General features: G+C 43.2%; 1 protein-coding gene and 1 pseudogene across 2 annotated transcripts; one reads left to right on the forward strand and one right to left on the reverse strand.

The window, feature by feature from the left end:
• Positions 1-1,873: 1,873 nt before the first annotated feature.
• POPDC2 (popeye domain cAMP effector 2) lies at positions 1,874-21,381 on the reverse strand. Of its 2 annotated transcripts, none has more exons than XM_024578061.4 (4): positions 20,493-21,381; positions 13,801-13,909; positions 8,208-8,616; positions 1,874-3,411 (listed from the first exon to the last, which is right to left on the reverse strand). In XM_024578061.4, exons 1-4 carry the CDS (start codon positions 20,981-20,983, stop codon positions 3,326-3,328), a joined length of 1,095 nt encoding a protein of 364 aa, XP_024433829.2. In that variant the 5' UTR covers positions 20,984-21,381; the 3' UTR covers positions 1,874-3,325. The 2 variants fall into 2 exon arrangements, with proteins under 2 accessions (XP_024433829.2, XP_024433828.2); XM_024578060.4 differs by having other exon boundaries at positions 8,067-8,616.
• Positions 14,203-17,435, forward strand: LOC139440670 (cell division control protein 42 homolog; annotated as a pseudogene).
• Positions 21,382-23,218: the final 1,837 nt, after the last annotated feature.

Genomic DNA, 23,218 nt, shown 5'->3' on the forward strand with positions numbered 1-23,218 from the left:
GGAAGAACCTCCTTCCTCAATAACCCAAGAGTCAAAGAGGAGGTATGCTGTTTTGCATAGGGGGCAGAAGCAAAAGAAAACTGAAAAGCGAAACTAGAAGTTCTTCAACCTCCAAGTGTTAATCTCACCCACGCTGGGCAGCTGAGTTTAACAAAGATCTAACAATTATCAACTAAATGGCAGGCATGTGGCACTGTGTAGGTGCTGAGACCACATCAATAAGTAAGAATCCGTCCAGCCCTCAAGTGCCTAGAGAGGATGTCTAGAGAGGGTGATGACAGCTAGGGGAGGTGGTCCCAGAGGGCTCTGAAGGGGGACAGGTTAATTCAGACAGGAGCAGAATGAATGGCAGGGAGAGCGTGGGAAGGGAGTGGGTATTTGTACTGGCCTTGGGGGGAAAGTAGGATTCAGGGAGAAGGGCCAAGAAGTAGAGGGCAGGCCCTGCCAGGAAGCTCAGTTGGTGGGAGTGTCAGCCTGCTATACCAAGGTTGCAGTTCGATCTGGTCAGGGCACATACAAGAGTCAACCAATGAATGCATAAATAAGTAGAACAACAAATCTATGTCTCTCTCTCTCTTCCCCCACCCCCACCTCTAAAAAAGCAATTAAAAAAAAAAAAGCACAGGGCAATTCCAGGCTATTGAGCATCCATCAGTTAGCAGCTGACAACTGGAAATCATGTGCTGTGCAAAAGAGGACTCTTGGGAAGGATCACGTCAGAGAAGTGAACTAAAAGTAAAATAAAATCTCATGATGTCCAGGGAAATTTCTGAGCAGGGGCACGTCAGTGTATAAATTCAATGACAAGTAGAAGTGAAACTGTTGTGAGCACTGCTCACATTTCTTCAGTTATCAAGACTTGTGGGGGCCCTGGCCAGGTAGCTCACTTGGTTAGAGCATCATCTCTATGTGCCAAGGTTGCAGGTTCGATCTCTGGTCGGGGCACATAGAAGAATCAACCGATGAATGCATAAATAAGTAGAACAACAAGTCGGTGTTTCTCTCTCTCCCCCTTCCTTTCCCTCTCTAAAACCAATTTAAAAAAAGATTTGTGGGGGTGTCTACAGGAAACCAGGATGTCAAGAACATAAAGGGAAGAAGGTACAGACTTCTAAGACTCCCCTCCCAAGTAATCCTCCCCAGGGTCTTTCCTAGGTGTTGGCTTCTGTGTTCCCATTGCCGTCATATGTTCTGGCCTTTGGTATCTCAAAACCCTGTTGACCATTTCAATGGTCTCAATTGTTTTCCTGGTTTGGTTCTCTCTACTCAACCCTTCGGAACATGAATGTTTATGAAACAGCTACACTCTGCCAGACTCTATGGTATGCACTGAACACAATCTCCCTCAGCACTGCTTTGAGTGCATCCTTTCCCTGATAACTTCCCATTGCCTTGGGATCAGAGCTCAGATTCCACAGCTAGTCACTGAAAGCCATCAATTGCCTTCTTCTCCAGGCATGCCTTCTTTGTACCTTCTGGGACTTGGACTTACAGTTTTTCTTTCATCTAAATTGCTTCTGCTTTGCCTAACTCTGTGTTTTAAGGCACAGATCAAAGTCAACTTCTCCATGAACCCTTTTTGATCCCAGAAATGGGAAGTGACATCTTCTGCTGAATGTTTGTAGGTCATATATTGGTTTCAAATATTAATGTAGTGTTTTCCATGGCAGACTAACCTAGTGTTTATTTGTATATGCATCAGGGATCCAGCTTTATCTTAAACTATTTACGGGCCACAATAAATCAATTTACCCAGGGGACTGAGGAGTCTTCTGGGAAAAGATTAATCCTTAGAGGCATCAAATATATTTGAATATATAAACAATGAAGAACTTTTAACTTGAATAGTTAAAGAATTCCTTTAAGTCAATAAGCAAAAGCATACACACAAATAGAGAAATGGACATGAACTAGAATAGAGACTTCACAACAGGGAATATGTATATGAATTAAGAAAAACACAAAAAGGTACTCAAGTTCACTATTCATCAGGGAAATTAAAATTAAAACCACATGATATGCTGTTACATACACCAAAATGGCTATTTTTTTTATAAAAAAATGAAAATGCCAACTATTTGGGAGGTTAAGAAACAACTAGAAGTCTAATATACTGCTGGTGAGGATATTAACTGGTATAATCACTTAGGAGTACTGTTTGACACTATTTATTATAGTGGAACATCTGCTTTAGTAATTCTAGTCCTAGGTATATACCTAAGAAATGTATACGTATGTGTACTAAAAGATATAGATATATTCAAGAATATTTATAACAGCACTATTGCTTTATAAGCTAATTGCCCCAAGCTAGAAACTACCCAAAGCTCATCAGTAGTAGAATGGATAGATAAATTGAGATATATTCAAACAACAGAACTACACAGCAACAAAAGTGAACAAATTATTGAGAGAAAGAGTTACCCAAGGATCCCCAGCTGTTCCATCTGTTTGCGTCTTCCCAGTCTAAGCCCCAAACACGTAAGTGAAGAAGTCTTTGAGATGATTCTAACCCTAGCCTCTATCTGAATGCAACAGCATGAGAAACCTTGAGTGGGGACAGCCCAGCTGGGTCCAGTCAAGCCCACATTCATGAGCAAAATAAATTACTGTGGCTATTTCAAGTCACTGTTTTAAGGATGAATGTACACAGCAATAGGTAACTGGAATATAGGTTGAGGTATTTAAGGGAGAAATAAAATAGAATATGTTAAATTTATAAACCCACTTTAAAAGGTTTAAGGAAACTTAATTAACTAAATTTGTACAAATCCCTTTAAAAACCCTATTGTTTAATACTAGGGTCATACATAGAACAAGAGATTTGTAAGCTGAACTTAAAAGCTTAAGGGAAAACTAGGTTTTAAAATTTCTACTTCCACAAACTGAATCACTGATCCTTCCAGAAAGTGAAAAGAAGCAACACAGGGAAAGGAACCGAATGATTTATTCGGTTCCTTGCCACGTGCCATGCCACGTGCTAGGTGTTTTACCTAAATCAACTCATGTAATCCTCACAACAACCCTGTGAGGTGGGTTTTGTAATCCCCACTTTGCAGATGAGGCCCAAGAGGCTATGTAACTTGGCTAAGTAGTAAAGGATGGAACCTGTGCTTTTTGCCCTCTTAGATGCCTTCACCTGGAAGGAAAGCTGGTGGAGGTGAGTTTCTGTCACTCAGGGCCCTGGGTGTAGCTGCAGTGCTGGCACATTCTGCGTCTGCTCTGACCTGCCCATGAACCTTCTGGAGAGGGGAAGAGGGGTGTGCATACAAGGACCTTCCTGTGAAGCTGAATGTGGCCCGAGGAAAAGATGGTTCATGGGTCCTTAAAGTTCAGGAGTGTGGATTGGAGCCAAGGGGGCCTGTCCTGTGGACATAACTTGAGAATAGCTCTGGAGAGGAATTCTAGAAGCTGTGGAAAGAAAAAGAGAGAGGATTTCAGAACTATGGCTCCCGACAGCTTGCCTGACTTCACAGAGTTCTTTTACTTTGCTCTGTTTTGTTTTGTTTTTTACCTCTACAAATCCTAATGTTTCAGCTTTACCCAATACCTACAATGACAGGGGCAGTTGTATCTGTGAGTCATTTCATTCTACAATATTAGGATGAGTCAACTTTGAAGTTATATAGTTCAATTCTCTCAATTTATAAGAGGCCAAGAGATCAAATTCTGTTGCCTCCTATGAAGAAGCTTTAGAACTCTGCTTCCTAACACTACTGAGTTTTTAAAAACTCTGTAGAGAGAAATGATGAGCTTTATAAGACCTCTGACTTATTTTTGTGGGGAGAGGGGTAGGTCAATGAGTCCTGTGAGACATGGGTACAAGAAGAACCTGAGAATGAGCAGGCTGGGAGGGAACCGCTGCCTCTGACTTACCTGGCTGAACGTGGAGCCTTGGCAGGCAGACCAGTGCTACCACCTGGAGACCCAGAATGTGAGACCCCTGGGTATCACCTGTCCTGTTACCTTCAAGGACAAGTTTTCTGTCCAGGAGTCTTTACAGGTTCCATGAGAAAAGTGCTGTTTAACAACACTGACAGCTACCAAAGTACCTTGTAGTCACTCCAGAGGGAGAGAGCCTGAGTAAAGTGTGGTAGCAATCTGTGTCCTCCTGAGCAAATACGGAAAACAGATGCTGTTCCAGCCACCACTTAAGTTATTCAGGCACTGAGGAGCTAGTGTGGGTTTTCTTTGGGCCTCCTTTTGTTGTCAGGGGATTCTGCCAATTGCCACCTTCCCTGAAAAACCAGACTCAGGGAAATAAAATGGGGAGATCATGAAATTCTGACAGACAGAGAGGGAGAGAGAGAGATTGCCAAACAATTCTACACACACATAAATACCTTATACATTAAACTAATGATTTACAACTTACAAACTGCCTTTATATATTTTATTTCAATTATTCCTCATGTAGCAACCTGGTAAGGTAGGCACAGGCTCCCTGTTTACCTCGTAGCACACATTAATGATCTATTAGACAGCTGGTCCTCTTCTGCAGAGGAGGAACTGCTCTTGATGGTGACTGAGTGACAGGACTTGAGTCAGATCTCAGAATCACAGAATCGTATCATCACAGAGGTTGAAGTCACCTGAATAGCAATAGCCTGGAGTAGCCTTCTCTCAGAGCCTGAATCACCTTTAAAGATCTCTGACATGGTCTCTTTGTGTGTCTGCTTGCACTTTATCAGTGGCAAGTAACTCACTTCTCTGTGAGGAGACCCATCATTGACAGTGAGCTGAAATATTTCTCCTTGTAGCTTTCAGCCGTTAATGCATTTTTATCCTCAAGAATGACACCAAGTCAAGGTAAACATCTGTTGAATTAGTTCCCTGGCCCTTGGAACACTGTCTTGGTCCTGGCTTCTCTCCCTGACCAAAATCAGTCTCCATATTGTGATCTCTTTCTCATTTGTTTGTTATTTAAATAATAGAGGGAGAGGAAACAATATACAGTTTTTACTTTCCAACCACAGAGTGTTCAGAACAACTTGAACACATAATCAAAATCGGCCAAATTTCAGACAGCTTTGAATTAATTTGTGATAATGGACTCATTATTTGACTTAACTTACCACGTCACAGTTGTATTCATTGAGCATCTCCTGTAGGTAAGACACCAAACAGAACACTGTGGAGAGTGGCCATGGAATTAAATGGGAAGATTCTAGCAAAGGCCGGGTTAATATGGAGTCTAGCTATAGACCCTGTGTGAATACACTAGCCAGCAGCACTGCCTTGCCTGCTAAAGAAATAGCACCCACCTGTGGTTCAATTCTGGGAGCCTCAAGACTGAAAATGTACTCTCTTCAAAAAACAGCTCCAGGGGAAGCACTGACTATTTTTAGTTGGTGTTAAATTGGGTTGGTGTGAGGGACAAGCACTGGTGTCAGCGTGACGAAGCTGTGTCTCTCAACCATGTAGAATTCAGCCAGCTTCCTGTCTCTTATGTAAGTGCTGTGCCAGGGTGAATAGCAATGAGCTTACAGTTTTGGTAATGAAGAGCCAGGGAATAACTGGTGAACTGTGCCCTACTCAATAAAGGAAACGATAGTAAATCGCTACCAACCACAAGGGACTGTGATTATTTGTTACAATAATAACCCTAGAAGCAGTTTAATGGCAAATAAGTCAAACCAAACATCCAACAGTACAATTCTAGAAAGGGATCTCTGGTTTAAACTATCTCATTATCACAGACTAAACTGAAAGGCATCTGAAATTTGGCCAATTTGATCATGTTTGAAAGTTGTTCTGAAAAATCTGTAGTTTGGAAGGAAACAGTATTTTTCCTTTCTATTCCTTAAACAAACATTAAAAAAAAACACTACTCTCTTTATATTGCAAATACTAGTACTTCATAAGGTGAATTATACTGGCATTTTTTTTTTTATCTCAAGCTTCAGAAGTGGCTGAATTTAGAAAGAGGAATTTCATATGAGAGTATTAAAGGTGAAGGACCTTGGAGACTGAGCTGTGACCTCCTTGCACATACAACATCTGCTCTGTCATCACATGGTAAGTGATACAGACTCTGCACAGGCAAAGAATGGAAGGAACTTTGACCCACCACCCAGCAGGGAGGAAGACAGATTTAACTCACAAGAGAAATTGTGGTATAACAGAGTTCTTGCTGAAAGACACCCCTGTATCCCGGGGCTTGTGTCCACTATACTGCTGACTGACTGCTTCCCATTTCCTCCTTTGGATAACTTATCCTTTGCTTTCTGTCATAAACAAGAGGGCTTTTGGGGGCCAACCAGACAAATTAAGATAGTAAGTTTCAGTGAGGTTGTATGGTTTGCAAAAAGTAGCAGAGTCAGAAACAGAAGGCTGGCCTTCAGTCTCCCATTCCAGGTCTCCTTCTATTTACCATGCTGCCTGCCTCCAAATATTTGGGAAAACTCATGCATGAAATGTGCAGCCATCTAAAGCTGGAAATTTTCACACGTTCACTTAAGTAGTTTTCTTTATAGGCAGAGGAAGAAGTACTGATCTTGAAAGAGTCAGGATAAAAAACTAAGTTGAGGGAACAGGGTTGTTTAGGAGGAAGAATAGATAGAGCAAGGCAGCAAAGTGGGGGGGAAGGGAAAGAAGGTGATGGGAAGATGGACACATAAACAATAAGGTGGAGAAGATGGAGAGGACACAATAAGGTGGAGAGGACAAATATGAAGAGGAGAAATTAACTGAGAAGATGAAGGAAAGGTTGTTTCTCTTCTTAAGAGCAGCAAATTGAGGCAACCAAGGACTGAGCAGAATTAAGAAAGAAGGAAGAAATAAAAGAATGGACAGAACCAGGAAAAGAGAAGGAAGGCAGAAAAAGCATGAGAACACAGAGAGCTTCTGAGTTCAGAATGTATGCAGGTGGGTGGGTGAGTTGGAGAAAGACAGGGATCCACAGGACATAATCCTATACCTGGGTGGGTGTAGATAAGCAGGGAGGTGGATATCAGCACAACAAAAAAGGAGCAATGAGAGTGGACAATGCAAATGGAGGATGTCAACAAAGTGATCTCAGGTGCTAGAGATCCTTGAAACTACCCTTGAATTAGCTCAATTATGGTTGTAGGGACACTGGTACCACAGGAGATGACACATTCCAAATCTATAAAACCAAATATCTAACCTCTTAACATTCACCTCTCTTGCCTCTTTTATCAGTTATATAACTTCTTTTTCAAAATTTACAAACATTCACTCATTCACCTCGTGTACCTGGAAACCTTCCTCACTGGGCTAGTTCCTCAGGAAATTTGTCAGCGCTTCCCATAAATGATGGGTTTCCTAGGGTCTGACTCCTTTCCTTGGAAATGCCTTCCAAATAAAAAGTGTGGTGTTTTCCTCAGGAAAAGCCAAGCCTCCACTGTGGTTGTGTGGAGTCCCTGTGGAAAATGTCATGGCCTTGTGAGAACAGCAAAGGGGACATGAAAGCAGTTTCCCCGAATTACTTAGTACAGGCTTTCTTGTCTACTTCTCGGACCCATGAGGGAGATCCTGCACATACCACCAGTCCTCCCAGGTCCGTGCCCACCCCACCTCGCACGGGGGTGCTTTGTGGGGAAAACCAGGCCGCTGTATGCACATCTGATCATAGTCACATTCAGTCTCTTTGGAATATGCGATTTTAACAGGTAACTGCAATCCAGGCTACATAATAACTGCATCCCAGAGCTGACTCTATGCCAGGAAGAACCAGTGAGAATTAGAACCATGCCCCCTTTAAAATGTATGCCACGCACACACACTAAATGCATGCCACAAATAAAATCCCCTTCAGCTATCAGCACAGTTTTGCAAAAAATTTAGCAACCTAACTGATTGCTCAAAATGTCAACCAGCCCACTTTCCAAAATGCAATCACATTTAATAAGGAATGAGTTAAAGATTCCCCTCATGCCTTGCATGCATCTGCAGGGAGTGGCTATCAGCAAGGTTGGGTTAATGGCACTTTCTAGGAGTCCTCTGAGAGGACGGCCTTCACTGAATGCTTTTTTTGCTCTTACAAGCTGAGTTAAGGCCACCTCTGGGCAGGAAAGTGTGGCCATTGCCTTCTGAGTACTTACACAGGATCCTGAGCCGGTGGCTGTGCCCATGTTAGTTCTCCCCTCACCTCATGTACTCCCCATCACTCCTATAATCCATGACCGATTCTGATCCTGACATCTCCTCAAAATCCTCCAGCACCAGACTGGTGGAGTCCTCACCCAGGACACCGCTGTCAGGCCGAGACACTCTGGCCCAGGAAGGCTGTGAATGAGGGTAGGTGGCAGCTGGAAGAGGAGAGCAAGGGGGTATTTTCTGGAGAGATGTGGGCGTGGCCTGAGGAGGGGATGCAGCTGGCTCATGGACTTCCTCATCCTCTTTCTGGTACTCCAGCCCTGCATCTGAAGCAGCAGAACCAAGGACGTGGTACAGGCTGGGAAGACGGATGTCGAAGCACAGCCCAAACTTGGCAAAGAGCTTCTCATTGAGAGCGTAGAGCTTTTCTGAGATGTCATAGCCAAGCAGTGTTGAGAAGAGGCGGGAGATGTATCGCTCTTTGGCTAGAAGAAGGTGGAGACTTTTCCGGGGCCAGGAAATGTAGCTGCATGCAGTCTCAGCAGTCAGAGTGACCTGAGAGGGGTCAGGAGCAAAGACTGAAGGTTTAAACTAGAATACATGTCTATTTTTGGCAGAAAGAAATATACAGTTACTTGGGAAGTGATTGCACTTTTACTGACCAAGCTGTGGGAACATCCCTCCTGCCATGGCCTTGCCCACAGGAGGTCCAGCGACTAACTTTTACTTATGTGCACTGATTGGGGGTGGGGGCACATACCTTGTCAGGAGCCCTTGGGTCAGCCATTCACTGACTGGGACCTCATGTCCTGGAGCCTCACTTTCTACATCTGGTCTCCTCAGCCATCTTAGTCTATGGTCCCAATGGCTGATATCACTAATGGCTGCAGAAGGGTCTGAGTCTGTTGAGATTTCAAGGGAAAGAAGGGGCCTCCTAATGCTCTAAAGAAAGGTCAGAATGGCAATGACAGCTTGTTTGAAGAATAAAGAAGAAGAATATGTCAGAGTAGGGATGCAAAAGGAGTTGGAAAATATTTTAATTAGAGAAGAGCTTCCCTGGGTATTAGGTATGCCAAGCTGCAGCAAGTGGACAGAACTTAGCCTGGGATTTAGGGCCATGAAATTGCTCTTGCCTTGGCCACTGTAAGGAGCCAGACAGATCTGATGACTCAAGTCAGAAAAAGGGCACACAGGAAGAGGAAATCTTCAGGGCACAAAGTCAGAGGGCACCCAACTCCCCATTGACTTAGTTGTCTGGGAACTTCTGAGCACTCATTATGTGCCCATGATGCAAAGCTGAATCACATTTGCAGGGTGAACGACATGTGCCCAGCATGCAGAAGGTGCTTGATAAATCCTCGTTAAAACAGTGATGAGTGCTAAAGCCAGGGTTAAAATGAAAACATGCTTAGGATAGTGAACAACAAGAGTATAAAATCACACAATATTTAATAATCTGGGCGGCCAAAATACTTTAACAGTGAGAAGGATGGCAGAGTTCATGATGAAAATTTGTGAATGGAGACAGTGGAAATGATGGTGATGATGGCAACTAATATTTAAGGAGAGGTGACTCAATTACCAGGCATTTGTTAAGTTCTATATGTGCATTATCTGATTAAAGGTAGGGTTGACTTTACATTCTTTCTTAGAGATTTTATACAATCCTTATAGTTTCTGCCTTACCTACTGGATCTCCCATTAACCTCCACTCCTCCCCCTCCCCCACTGCAGTAGCCCTCCACCATTGTCTTTACTCATTTCCTCATAATCATCACCACTGAACATAGGGCCTTAAATCACCTCATCAGAAGGTCAGAAACTGGTGTAATGTTCCAGGTTTACCCCTTTACCAGCTCTGTGACATCAGACAAATTACTCTCTCTGAGCATGTTGCTTCATGAGAAAGAATTCTGAGCATAGTAAGTACTGACAATCCATTCATTACTAACTGTTCTGCCACAGCCTGTACTTCAGATGTGCTTACTAACAATTCCCAAACAGGAAATCAGAGTACTGAAGTTGGGTGTAAGTGCTAATCGGGAGGTAACCAAAGTCCTCAGAGTCGAACACAAAGACCATGGACATATTTATGAACATGCTGTTACTTCTTCCATTTTAAAATAAAGCAAAATTTAAAAAATGAAAATTCTTCTTCCTCGCCTCACTTCTTTGGTGAGCTATCACTCCATTAATTTGTTCTCCTTTTCACAAAACTCCATAGAAAACATTACCTATACTTGCTGTCTCCAGCCCTTCTCCTCTTACCCTCTGTTAAACCAGTCAGGGGTGGCCCCTAGCCTCCCCAACACTGTTCCCGGTAAGGTCACCAATGACCTCTAAGTTGCAATAGTCAGTTTTCACGGTGTTCAACCCTGTTGATCGCTGCCTCCTCTCTGATACACTTTCTTTACTTGGTTCCCAGTATGCCAGACTCTCCTGATACAATCTTCTGATCGCTCCGTTCAGCTTCCTTGGCTGCTTCCCTTTTTTCTCTCCAACTTCCAAACACTAGAATATCCTAGGGCTTGGTTCTTGAACCCCCCCTCTGTCTGAACTCAGTTACTTGGTGATCTCCTCCAACCCAACAGTTTTAAATATCGTTTGTATGCCAATTCTCAAACTGATGTCTCAACCTCACCGTCATTCCTTAATTCTGGACTCAAATATCCAACTGCCTATGCAGCATCTCTATTTAAATGTCCATAGATGACACAAATCTAATACATCCCAAATCGAACTTCCCCTCTTCCCCTGAAACCAACTCTACCTACAAATTCCCCTATCTCTGTTGATTGCACCTTCCTCCTTCTAGTTGCTCAGGCCAAAAACCTTACAGTCTTCCTTGCTCTTCTTTCTCCACACACTACATACAATGTGTTAGGAAATCCTTTTGACTTTATCTAGAAAATGTATGCTCTGGCTTCTCATCACCTCTCTGAATTCCTCTCCTGCTATACTCTCCTCTACCTCCCTCTGTGCCAGGAGCACTGGCCTCCTTTCTGTACCTCAAACATGCTAGCCCCTCCCACCAAGGGGCCTTTGCATTGGCTCTTCCCTCTCACTGATACGCTCTTCCCCCAGATATTCACAGAGCTCACACTGTCACCTTCTTCAAGTCTTTGAAGAAGTCAGATGTCACCTGCTCAACAAAGATTTTCATGACCCTATTTAAAAATGCGACTATGTCTCCTTTACACTACTCTATTTTTAAAAAATAGAAGTTATGATTTTAACAAATTACATAATTTACTTATTCCTTATGTCTATGGCTTATTTTTTCTCCTACTAAAATATAAATTACATGAAGGCAAGGGACTGTCATGTGTTCTGTTCCCTGATATATTCTAAGCACCTTTAACAGTGCCTGATATATGAGAACTATACATATTACTGAAGTGAACGGGTGAATCAGGTGAAGACTACCAACCTTGTAGGTTGTTAAACAACCTAATGTTGCTTTCTCGTGTCCTATATAAAATCCTTCCCCAAAGGTGTTCAGGAAACCTGTTTATTAACTTATGTCTATAAGTTTGACAAGATTTTTCTTTAATTCTCACCTCAGAGTTTGGTTGAATGAATTAAAGGAGATAATATATGTAAAGAGGGCTTGGATCCAGTAAAATTGAGAAGTGTGAAAAAATGTTGATTCATTTGTGGTAAGCACAATAAGAATTATGATTCAGGCAGTCACCGTGGATCGCCTTCTTAGTCAACAAAGACTATGATTGCAAAAGACAAGGACAAGATGAACTATAACTCAGGACAACACTTGACATTTGCAAAGAGGAAATGGGACTTTACACAGCAAACCTGTGGATCTCATTGCTCTCAAATGAGGTGCATGCTAAAAATATTAATGGGAGGAATATGATGATAACTACATTTCAGGCTGAGGGGTCATCTGGGGTTATAGCCCTTCCTTTCAAGCATAATTTAGGGGAGGACATTCAGCTCACCCACCACCTGTTCCTCATTGTCACTGTCACAAACAGCCTGGTCCTGCTGGCTCAGGACCTGACTCAGCCCTCCTGTGGTTCTTAGGGCCCTGCGGGGTTTGCAAAGAAGACTGCTGGGTGGGTTGGAGAAGGTATGTGTGTGTGTGTGTGTGCACGCGCGTATGTGGTGCAGGGAGGAACCGGATAAACGGGGCGTGGGGTTTAAGGCTGGTGGTCCTTGCAGTTGGATCAGGGTTGCCTCTCAGGCTCTTTCCTCACAGAGCCAAGAGTCAGGGTGGGATGGAAGCAGGCCCAGACAGATGGTCCTGCCTGGCATGAATCTATTCTGGGGTTGGCTCATATGCTAGCCTGAGAGACTCCCTGATAGAAGTGGTAGGAGACACATGGGACCTAGTACAAGCAGACTTTCTGGTCAGGGGAGTCCCTGTAAGAGGGTGTGTGTGTGTTTGTATAAACCCTGCTCTCCCGATGACCCTCCTGTTTTGAAAAAGATCAGAAATAGTACAGCCAGGCAGCTTGGTTTTGCCACTTTTTTAGATGACCTTGGGCAAATTATGTGATGTTTTTAGCCTCAGTTTTTTCATCTGTAAAGTGGGGGTAATAATAATATCCAACCCAAAGGACTGCTCTGAGAATCAATAAGGCAATATAATATGTAGTGCCTGCCAGATGCCAGCCATTCAGTAAGTGAGAACTACAAAGAAGGTAACTGAAGCCTGAGGATTGGCAGGGAAGAAAGGAGGGGACAAGCAGCCAGGTCCCCACCTTGGAGTGGTTACGTGAATACCCCAAGAAGTCCTCTGAGACACTAACTGCTGCCTGCCAAGCCAACCTTTATTGAATGCCTATGTGTTCAAGGTACTGTCGTTTAGAATCTGGAGATAGAAGGAGAAGCACAGATTTCTACCTCAAAGAGTTCACTGTGTAGAAGGCAGAAAGGAAACCAGACCATTAGAACAGAGAGCAATAGGTGTACCAGTCAGCATATGTAAAAGGAACAGAAAGGCATACAGGCAGGAAAAATAGGCTGCAGGGATGGAGGATAATGAAGTCAATCTGGCCAGGCTCCAGAGGAAGTGAAATGCCATAGCCTTGTTTACTGTAGGGAAATGCATTTCAGGTGGAAGGGACACTAGGGGCCAAGGCACGGCCATGGGAAAACAATGTACTGTGTTTAGAGCAGTACTACTAGTTCAGTATGGCTGGAATGAACAAAACGTGTGAGGGGAGGGGCTGGAGATATGGCTAGATACTATTAAAGGTCTTAAATTACTCTCTAAGAAGTGTTTGTGTGTTTTAAAATTGTTATTTATTTTTAGAGAGAAAGGAAGGTAGGGAGAAAGAAAGAGAGAAACATCAATGTGAAAAAGAAACAGTGATCAGTTGCCTCTCTCATGCACCCCAACTGTAACCAAACCCACAACCCAAGCATGTGACCTGACTGGGAACCATACCACAACCTTCCACTTGGCAGGATGACACCCAACCAACTGAGCCACACTGGTCCAGGCAGAAGTATGGGTTTTTATGTTGTGGTCACTGGAGTCTTCTGGAAGAGTTTTAGGCATAGGAGTGACATGGCCCTCCTGTTAGGTCCTACTGCACCTCACTCTTCCCAGAGCCCAGGCACTCTTTCCACAGAAGGAGAGCACTCACATCCCTAGCATCATATTGGCAGTGGTTCCAAGGACAGGTGTCAGAGGGGAAAGATGGGGGAAGGGGCAATTGCTGGGTTACAGTGGGATGAGCAGGACGGTACTGCTATGGGGCTCCCTATTACCTGGAACACCCCCTCCTCAGAGGGCTGCAGTGATTCCCACTCGGGAGAGTCCATGAACTGGTAAGGAAAGATGTAGTGAAGAAACTGCCCATCCTGGCTCACACGAACCCTGGCAAAGGGAGAAAAGACACCATGTGGGAAAAAGTGAATGGCTAACCAAACTCTCTTCAAAATCCAAATGACATATTAATAAATGGAAAATGATAAGGATGCAGTATGGATTTTTTTCCTCTTTCCCCCAGAAAACTCAGAGTTTTAGATTCAGCCTCTCTTCTAAAGTTAAATACTGAAAAAGGATGTGTCTCAGTCAGACAAAGGGAGAAGGTAAAAAGATTTCTAGATAGAAGCTGAGGTCATCATCAGACCTGAAATATTTAAAGTGGATAGAAAAGTGTTTTGGCAATGCAGACAATTAAGTGCATTGTTCTGGGCTATGGTGACATTTGTAAAATGTGTCTCCTGATATCCTGCACAACAAATTTCCACCTCAGTATGTACCAACTATTTTCACAACTATGTAGTCACAGTTATGATTAGTAGAAAGCAATATGCTCTTGGAATTTTTGATACTGCAGGGCAAGAAGATTCTGAAGGATTATGACCACTGAATTATCCACAAACTGAAATGTTTCTTGTATGTTTTCAGTTGTCTCTCCATCCTCTGAAAATGTGAGAGAGGACTTCCAGTCAACATGGTGGCATAGGTAAACATAGCTTATCTCCTCCCACAACCACATAAAAATTACAACTAAATTATAGAACAACCATTGCTGAGAACTATCAGAAATTGAGTTGAATGGAAGTCTGACAACTACAGAATTAAAGAAACCACATCCATCCAGGCTGGTAAGAAGGGCAGAAACACAGAATGGGCTGGTCCCACACCCATGTGTGGTAGATAAAAACTTGGGAGGGAGATCTCGGGAGTAAGGAGTCCCAGCCCAACACCAGGTCCCCACCCCCAAGCCCAATGTTCCAGTAACTGGAAGATAAGTCCCCATAACCTCTGATTGCAAAGTCCAGTGGGGACTCAGTTGATGGAATAAACTTCTGGACTCCCAAGAAGTTCCTCTTAAAAAACCCACACATGGACTCAACCTATTCTGACTCACTCCCTCCAGGATCAAGCATTTGGGTAGCAGCTTGAAAGGCACCAGTAGCATACAGGGAGGGAGTGAAGGGTCTGACACCAAGGTAAGAGCTGGGGGAAAGCTTTCTCCCAGACAGAAAGGCCATCGTCCCTTTTCTGGACCTCCCTCAACAGAGCCACAGAGCCACAAAGCCAGCAGGTAGGTGCCATAGCTGAGACTATATCAACCTGGCTAACACTGTTTGCCCCACCCTGGAGATCCCCTGAGACTATGTCCCACCCAACTTACAGGTCCACCTAACTGTTAACCGTGACTTTTCCATATGCATGGCTGGTCTTGGCTCATGCTTCACCACTTCCTAAATCCTATCAAGTAAGCAACAGCTGATCTCAGTGAGCCCCAGCACACATACTCCTTGCTAAGTGGCCCCAGGCCCAGCAGTAGCAGCAGTCAACCTAGATTCACAGCTTGGCTTTGCCAGGGAATCTCCAAGCTGACTACAAGTATCAGCCATCTCAGATTGTTTTATAGCTCAGGCAGGGTGGCCCCAAGCGAAACACAGGTAGGAGCTGACTTTGACCTGCATCACCTGGGAAATGCAGAGCCTGAACACCCAGTGGACAGCTACAGACCACACTGGAGCACCACTATCCTGCCCTCACACAGCTGATCCTCCACAGAGGGTGGAGGTTGGTGGTCAGTGGTCACAACCAGTTCTTGCACCTGACTGGCCTGGGTAAGTCCCTCCCATTGACCTGCCAACAGCAATAAAGTCTCAAGTACAAGAGGAAGGTGTACTCAGCCCACACAAAGGGTGCACCTTGAGAACCCAGCTTGGATGATAGGGGAGGCTGTGCCACTAGACCCTACAGGACACCTACTACACCGGGCCATGCAACCAAGACAGGGAGTCATAGCAGCTCTACCTAATACATACAAACAAACACAGGGAGGCTGCCAAAATCAGGAGACAAAGAAACATATCCCAAATGAAAGGACAGATCAAAACTCCAGGAAAAGAACTAAACAAAATGGAGATAAGCAATCTATCAGATACAGAGTTCAAAACACTAGTTATAAGGATGCTCAAGGAACTTATTGAGGACCTCAACAGCATAAAAAAGATCCAGTAAGAAATGATGGACATACTAATTGAAATAAAGAACAATTCATAGAGAAACAACATTAGAGTGAATGAAGCCAAGAAACAAATCAATGATTTGGAACATAGGGAAGTAAAAACACAACCAATCAGAACAAGAAGAAGAAAAAACAATCTAAAAACATGAGGATACTGTAAGCAGCCTCTGGGACAACTTCACGTGTTCCAACATTCACATCATAGGGTAGTGAGAAGGAGAGAAAAAAAAGAGCAAGAAATTGGAAATCTATTTGAAAAGATAATGAAAGAAAACTTTCCTAATTTGATGAAGGAAATAGACATACAAGTCCAGGAAGCACAGAGTCCTAAACAAAATGTATCCAAAGAGGCCCACTCCAACACACATCATCATTTAAATGCCAAAGGTTAAAGATAAAGAGTATCTTAAAAGCAGCAAGAGAAAAGAAGTTATTTACCTACAGGGGCATCCCCATGAGACTTGTCAGCTGATTTCTGAAAAGAAACTTTGCAGGCTAGAAGGGATTGGCAAGAAATATTCAAAGTCACGAAAAGCAGGGGCACACAACCAAGATTGCTCTACCCAGCAAAGCTATCATTTAGAATGGAAGGGCAGATAAAGTGCTTCCCAGACAAGAAAAAACTAAACCAGCCATGGTGATGATCATCATCACCAAACCATGATTATATGAAATGTTAAACGATTTATTTAAGAAAAAGAAGAATATCAAAACTATGAATAAGATGACAAAAAATACATATCTATCAACAATTAAATCTAAAAAACAAACTAAGCAAACAAGAACAGAGACAGAATCATGGATACAGAGAGGGTTTTTATGGTTGCCAGTTCAGAGGGGGTTCTGGGGGAATGGGTGAAGAGGTGAGGGGATTAAGAAGTAGTTACAGAATAGCCATGGGAATGTAAAGTACGGTGTAGGAAATGGAGTATCCAAAGAATTTATACACATGACCCATGGACATGAACAATGGTGTGGGGATTGCCTGAGGGATTGGGGGGCTGCTGGGTGGAGGGGGCAAGGGGGAAAAATCATGACAACTGTAATAGAATTATTAAAATATAACCACTGTCCAAAGACTCCTTTCTTGCTCTTAGGACCAAAATTGATCTCAGAGGTGACCCTTCTACTATTGAGAAACTTACCATTTGCCAAGAACAACAGAAGGCTATGACTCCAGACTGCCAAAAAGCTGGTCCCTGACCCAAATGCTGTCATATATGTGGAGTGTTCTGCACTCACACAGAAAGGCCTAAAGAATGTACAATATTTGAAGAAGCAATATCGTCTGCTCTGGAGCCTTCAGAACTGAAGAAGGTGTGTACTGCTATGAACGTGTCTCCAGTACCCTTCCTGCACAAATGGTGTTGGCATCATACTAAAAGCAATGTTAAATCAAACTAAAGATTAAAAATGAAAGTTCATTTTTGCAATAATGACAAATGCCCTACACCTATGCACATGCCTGTGTGAGACAAAGCCCATAGGCATGGCCCTTTTGCCCTTCTCAGTACTAGCTAATTTTGAGTAATGATGTATTGTCAGAAAAAGTGATCAGCACTAGTGTTTGTTCTGTTGTTTCAAAAAGATTTTCTTTGTTTGTTTAAAAGCAAGGCATGCCTGTGATGACTCTGTAATAGACTATTTTGGGTTATTAAAATTGCTTCTGAGTTCCACCTTGGAGAGTAATCCGGAAAACACCTAGTTTTTTCCCCCTTTTTGGTGGGGAGGGGAGGGAGGATGGAGGATTGCTTTTATTTAGTCATTTTTAAAACTTCGTTAACCATTGGATAGCCCTTAAGGGGAGGAGGATGGAGGGATGCCGCATTTCACGTCTTGCATCTAGTTTAGAAAACGTGTTCCCTACCTGTTGCTCTTAGGAAGGAGTACGGTAAATGCTTCATTTAAAAACATACTCCTTTTTGAAAGTGACATTTTCTCTCCATCCTTGATTAGGTCTGGTATTTGATGAAACTTGCATGAAATGGCTGGGACTCCTCTTTTCCAGGATGCAGTGTATATGTGACTGTGACTTTCAGGGAAATTTAGTAGCTGTCTGGTGATTTTTTTGAAGTTAATTTCTAACTTCTTCAACTGATAAACAAAAAGTATTGCACCTTTAGAAATACACCAAATGGATTGAGTATGTAATTATAAAACCTTACAGGCAAGAAGGGACTGGAAAGAAGTAGTCAAAGTCATGAAAAGCAAGGACCTACATACAAGATTACTCTCTCCAGCAAAGCTATCATTTAGAATGGAAGGGCAGATAAAGTGCTTCCCAGATAAGGCCAAGTTAAAGGAGTTCATCATCACCAAGCCCTTATTATATGAAATGTTGAAGGGACTTATCTAAGGAAAAAAGAAGACCAAAACTATGAACAGTAAAATGACAACAAACTCACAGCTATCAACAACCAAACCTAAAAAAAACAAAACCAAAAATGAACTAAGCAAACAACTAGAACAGGAACATAATCACAGAAATGGAGATCACATGGAGGGCTATATCAGTGGGGATGGGGTGGGGGAGAACAGGGGAAAAGGCACAAGGGAATAAGAAGCATAAATGGTAGGTAGAAAATAGACAGGGGGAGGGTAACAATAGTATAGGAAATGTAGAAGCCGAAGAACTTATATGTATGACCCATGGACATGAACTAAGGTGGGGGGATGATGGTGGGTGGGGGGTACAGGGTGGAGGGGAATAAAGGGGAGAAAACATGGGACAACTAAAATAGCATAATCAACAAAATATATTAAAATTAAAAAATTTAAAAAAACACAATCTCCCCCTATAAAACCTGATATCTCTTTCAATCCAGGACCTCTGAGTCCAAACAAAATTTAAAAAATATGTGTATATATAGATAGATAGATGTAGATATAGATATAGATATAGATATAGATATATAGCTAACACTTTCAGTTCTAAACATTAATAGATAAATGCCTATTATTACTAGTAGTAGTAGTTGCAGTACTATATTGTCAGACTATTTATTTTTCCAGTGTGGTTGGCAGTCTTATCTGGTTTCATCCCCCACTCTAGGAATACAGCTTCCTGACTACTATCTTTTAAAAAAATATTTTTATGTATTTACTTTTAGAGACAGGGGAAGGGAGGGAGAACGAGAGGAAGAGGAGCGTCGATGTATGACAGAAGTACTGATTACATTGACTGGTTGCCTCTCACACCCCCAACTGAGGGCCTGGCCCACAACCCTGGCATGTGCCTTAACTAGGAATTGAATCTGCAAACTTTGGGTTTGCAGAACAACACCCAACCCCGTTGAGTCACACCAGTGAGGAATGATTATTATCTTATCTTTTCTATCACATTCTCTTGGTCTCAAGGAAGCAGGGGAGGAAATTGAAGTAAAAGCCTTTTGAAATATTTTGATTTCCACAGAGCAAGCCCTAGTGCATCGTTTGCTACTTAGCCCCACATCAAGTCCCACTAAGGCAATATTTCAAAGAATCCACAATTGCTTACCAAATGTGTGGCACAAATACCACCCATGGTATCTGTTCAGAAGATATCGGTCGATGGCCAAAACTCCATGAAGGCTGATTGGGCCTGACTGAGACCATTTCTCTCATGTCTGACATCAGCCTTCTTTTTTAAAAATTATTTTATTGTTGTTCAAGTACAGTTGTCTGCATTTACCCCCCACCACTTCCCCCCACCCCAGCCATCCCCACTTCCCTCCCCTGATTCCAACCCCCCTTGGTTTTGTCCATGCGTCCTTTATAATTGGCATCAGCCTTCTTAAAAAGGAGTCAGCCTGGTGTCTCTACCAAAATTCAATGAGACACGTGTGGGCATCACTACTCTCTTGTAGTGTCTGGCCCTCAAATGCACAGTACCTGACATCTTGGCCTATAAGAAACTCAATGGAATTACTGGGAATGAAAAAGCGGACAGGGGTATTCCCTCTGCATACCTGGGTGGGTCCAGAATGCCTTTACCACAGAGTCGGTACAGGATGTCCCCAGTATCCTTGATGCCCTGGCAGGGAACAGGGGTTACAGGAAACCCCCTCTGTTTGGGCACTGGTCCCTGCACATAGTTGGCACTTGGCAAATGTTGAATGGACATGGGAGAAACAAATTAATCTTATTGAAATGTTTAGCTTTCCAAAGCTTACAGAACTATTGCTGCAGCTTAGGCATAACACACTGCTGCGTGTGTGTGGTGGTTTTAGACTCAGGCCCAAGAAGCATTCACCTGACACCTCCCAGCGGCAAGTGCACACACAGCCCTTCCTGCCCGCCAAGAAGATGCCTCATGACCTAGCTTCCCCTGGGAAAATGCTAAGAAAGAGGAAGCAAGCCCATGCTTAGAAAAATCTGTTTTGGTTTGTTTGATTGGCCACATCCTTCCCTCAATGGAAGGGAACACGAAATGGAAAGGGACTTACTGGAAAATGAGAAGTGTGGGCAGTGACAGTAGCTTACCGGCCAGAGAGCAGCAGGGACAGGCGATCGATGGGCGTTTCACCCTCCACAGCGTAGGTCTGCTCAGTGGCCAGAGTCAAGACCTGCTCCTCACAGCAGTGAACAATCTCCTTGTACGTCTGTAGGGGCACCTGTAGGGGCAGGCAGAGCGTCTTGTAGAGGAGATCAAACTCCTCAGGGAGGGTGTCCTTGCGAAGGCGGTAGACCAGGTATGCCAGCTGGAGCAGGCAGGCCATTGCCAGCAGGAAGTTCCAGATGACAATGTCCAGACCGCAGGCATCGAACCAGCCCCACAGCACACAGCACACATAGCCGGTGCTCAGGAAGCCAAAGAAATAGAAGCATCCATACACCCCGCTCCCCCCCATGAAGCCCAGAAACAAGAAGCAGTTAGCTAGGTGGTAGACAGCCCCTTCCAGATCCTGTTTCCAGCCAATGCACACTGGCCCCTGCCATGGATGCTGGCCCACTGTGCTGCTGTTGGCATTCATCTTCGGGGTGTCTCGAAGCCTTGCTGGGCTCTAAGACTAGCCCCACATAAGAAATTCAGAAGATGGAGTAGGCTGTCCTCCTAGACGTCTTCTCACCTCCGGCTTCTCACCAGCAACTCCACCTTTTCTAGGAGGAATGTTTCTGGTAGCTTTGGGAATGAATGGCAGAACATAGTACGCTTCATGTAGAATTTTAAAACGTTTTATCCTCTCTCATTTAGCAAGGCACTGGCCCTCCCGGCAGAGCCCTGGCAAGCTTCCTTGGATCCAGATTTCACAGGCCAGTCTTCACATTTGGCTCTTAGCAGAAAACCTAAGTTGTCCTAGGAAAGAACAGGACTATGGACCTGAAAACTTCAGCTGTGAGGGATAATGAAGGGGCCACATCCTGCTCTCTGTTTTCCCCAGACAGAATGAGGAGAGCCCAGCCCAGAAGGCACACTTGTGTTCCATTTGGAATGCGTCTCTCCTGGCACCGGAAGAAAGGGTGACCCCAGATGGATACCATGTTTGGAATTGGAATCCAAGAGGTACTGGCAGTGAGAAAAAACAGGCCAGGCACACAGGCAGGCTGGCAGAGCACTTAACATACCTCCCCAGAGGACAAGATAAGACCTCGGTGCAGGAGAGGCAGGCGGGGAAACAAAGGAAAAGTGAGCACAGAATTTACCACAACTCAGGCAGGCCAGGGCCAGGGGTTCCTGAGGGCCAGGGGCTCTCCAGAGGTAGGAGGACACATCAAAATAGGAAAGTATGGGACTAAACCCAGAAAAATCCTAACAGTGAGAATTGGAAAACCCCTCGAAGACTTTTCTTAAGTCACATTTAAATTACACTAGGTATTTATTTGACATACTGAGTTCTAAGCTGACCTTTCCCTAGTAATAGTTAATGCAATGCTAATACATTGCTCAGGCCATCACCCTACCCACCTCAAAATTTGCCAACTTTAATAACTACCACTTATTAAATACCTATGAAGTGCCAGATCTAGATTACATACTTTACACAAATGATATTTTGTCATCACAAAAACCCAAATAAATATTATCTTCCTTTTAGCTCTGAAAATAAACTGAGGCTCAGAGGTAACAAGTTCCCACAGGCAGTATGTAAATGGCAGAATCAGGACTTGAACCCGTCTACCTGACTTACTGCTGTGTCCACAGCAGTTTGCATAGTACATGGAAATACAGGACTAGATTCATGACTCCCAAGCCCATACTCCCCTACAAGAATTTTGATGACATTCAAGGAACTTCTGGATAAATCTGGATTCTACTTTGACTTACCAAGGGATAAATTTGGAATATGCAAACATTAAACTAAGAAATGGCCCCCTGGCTTCCAAACAACTCCTTGATTTTTCTCCTTGCTTGTGGTAAGTCCTACTACCATTACTCCTACTGTTCCTGAGGTACAGGAAGGGGGACACCCAGTATCTTCCAGAACTATTTAAGTGCTCGATCACTAGGGACTTTTATTATACTACTAATAACCTAGCCACAATTAGTGAGAGATTAGAAATTGTTAAATATACTGAGTAGAGCATACAATTATTTATTGAGTGCCTACTATGAACCAAACACTTAGAGAATCAAAGACTCCCGAGAGCTTTCTTTCACTCTATCAGGGAAGAATACCTCAAAAGCAAGGGCAATTCCATCAATAGACGAGTGAATAAAAAAGTTGTGGTACATGTGTACAATGGACTATTTCTTGAACATAAAAAAAGAATGAACTCTTACCATTTACAACAGCATGGATGGGCCTAGAGGGTATTATGCTAAGGGAAATAGATAGAAAAAGACAAATACCATATGATTTCACTTATATGTGGAATCTAAAGAACAAAAACAAAAAAAATGAACAAACAAAATAGAAACGGATACATAGATACAGAGAACTGACTGATGGTTACCAGCGGAGAATGGGGCCGGGGGACCAGGTGAAAAAGTAAAGGGATTAAACAGTACAAATTGGTAGTTACATAACAGTCACAGGGCTGTAAAGTATAACACAGGAAATATAGTCAATAATATTGTAATAACTTTATGTGGTGCCAGGTGGGTACAGGAACTATTGGGGGGAACACTTTGTAAAGCAAATGATTGTCTAACCACTATGCTGTACACCTGAAACTAATAGAGAACACTACTGAATGTCAACTATAATTGAAAAATAAAATTAAAAAAAACCAAGGGCAATTAAATGTGTGATGCATGACAACTGGGT

This window comes from Desmodus rotundus, chromosome 2 (assembly GCF_022682495.2).
Source record: "Desmodus rotundus isolate HL8 chromosome 2, HLdesRot8A.1, whole genome shotgun sequence".
Taxonomy (NCBI): Eukaryota; Metazoa; Chordata; class Mammalia; order Chiroptera; family Phyllostomidae; genus Desmodus; species Desmodus rotundus.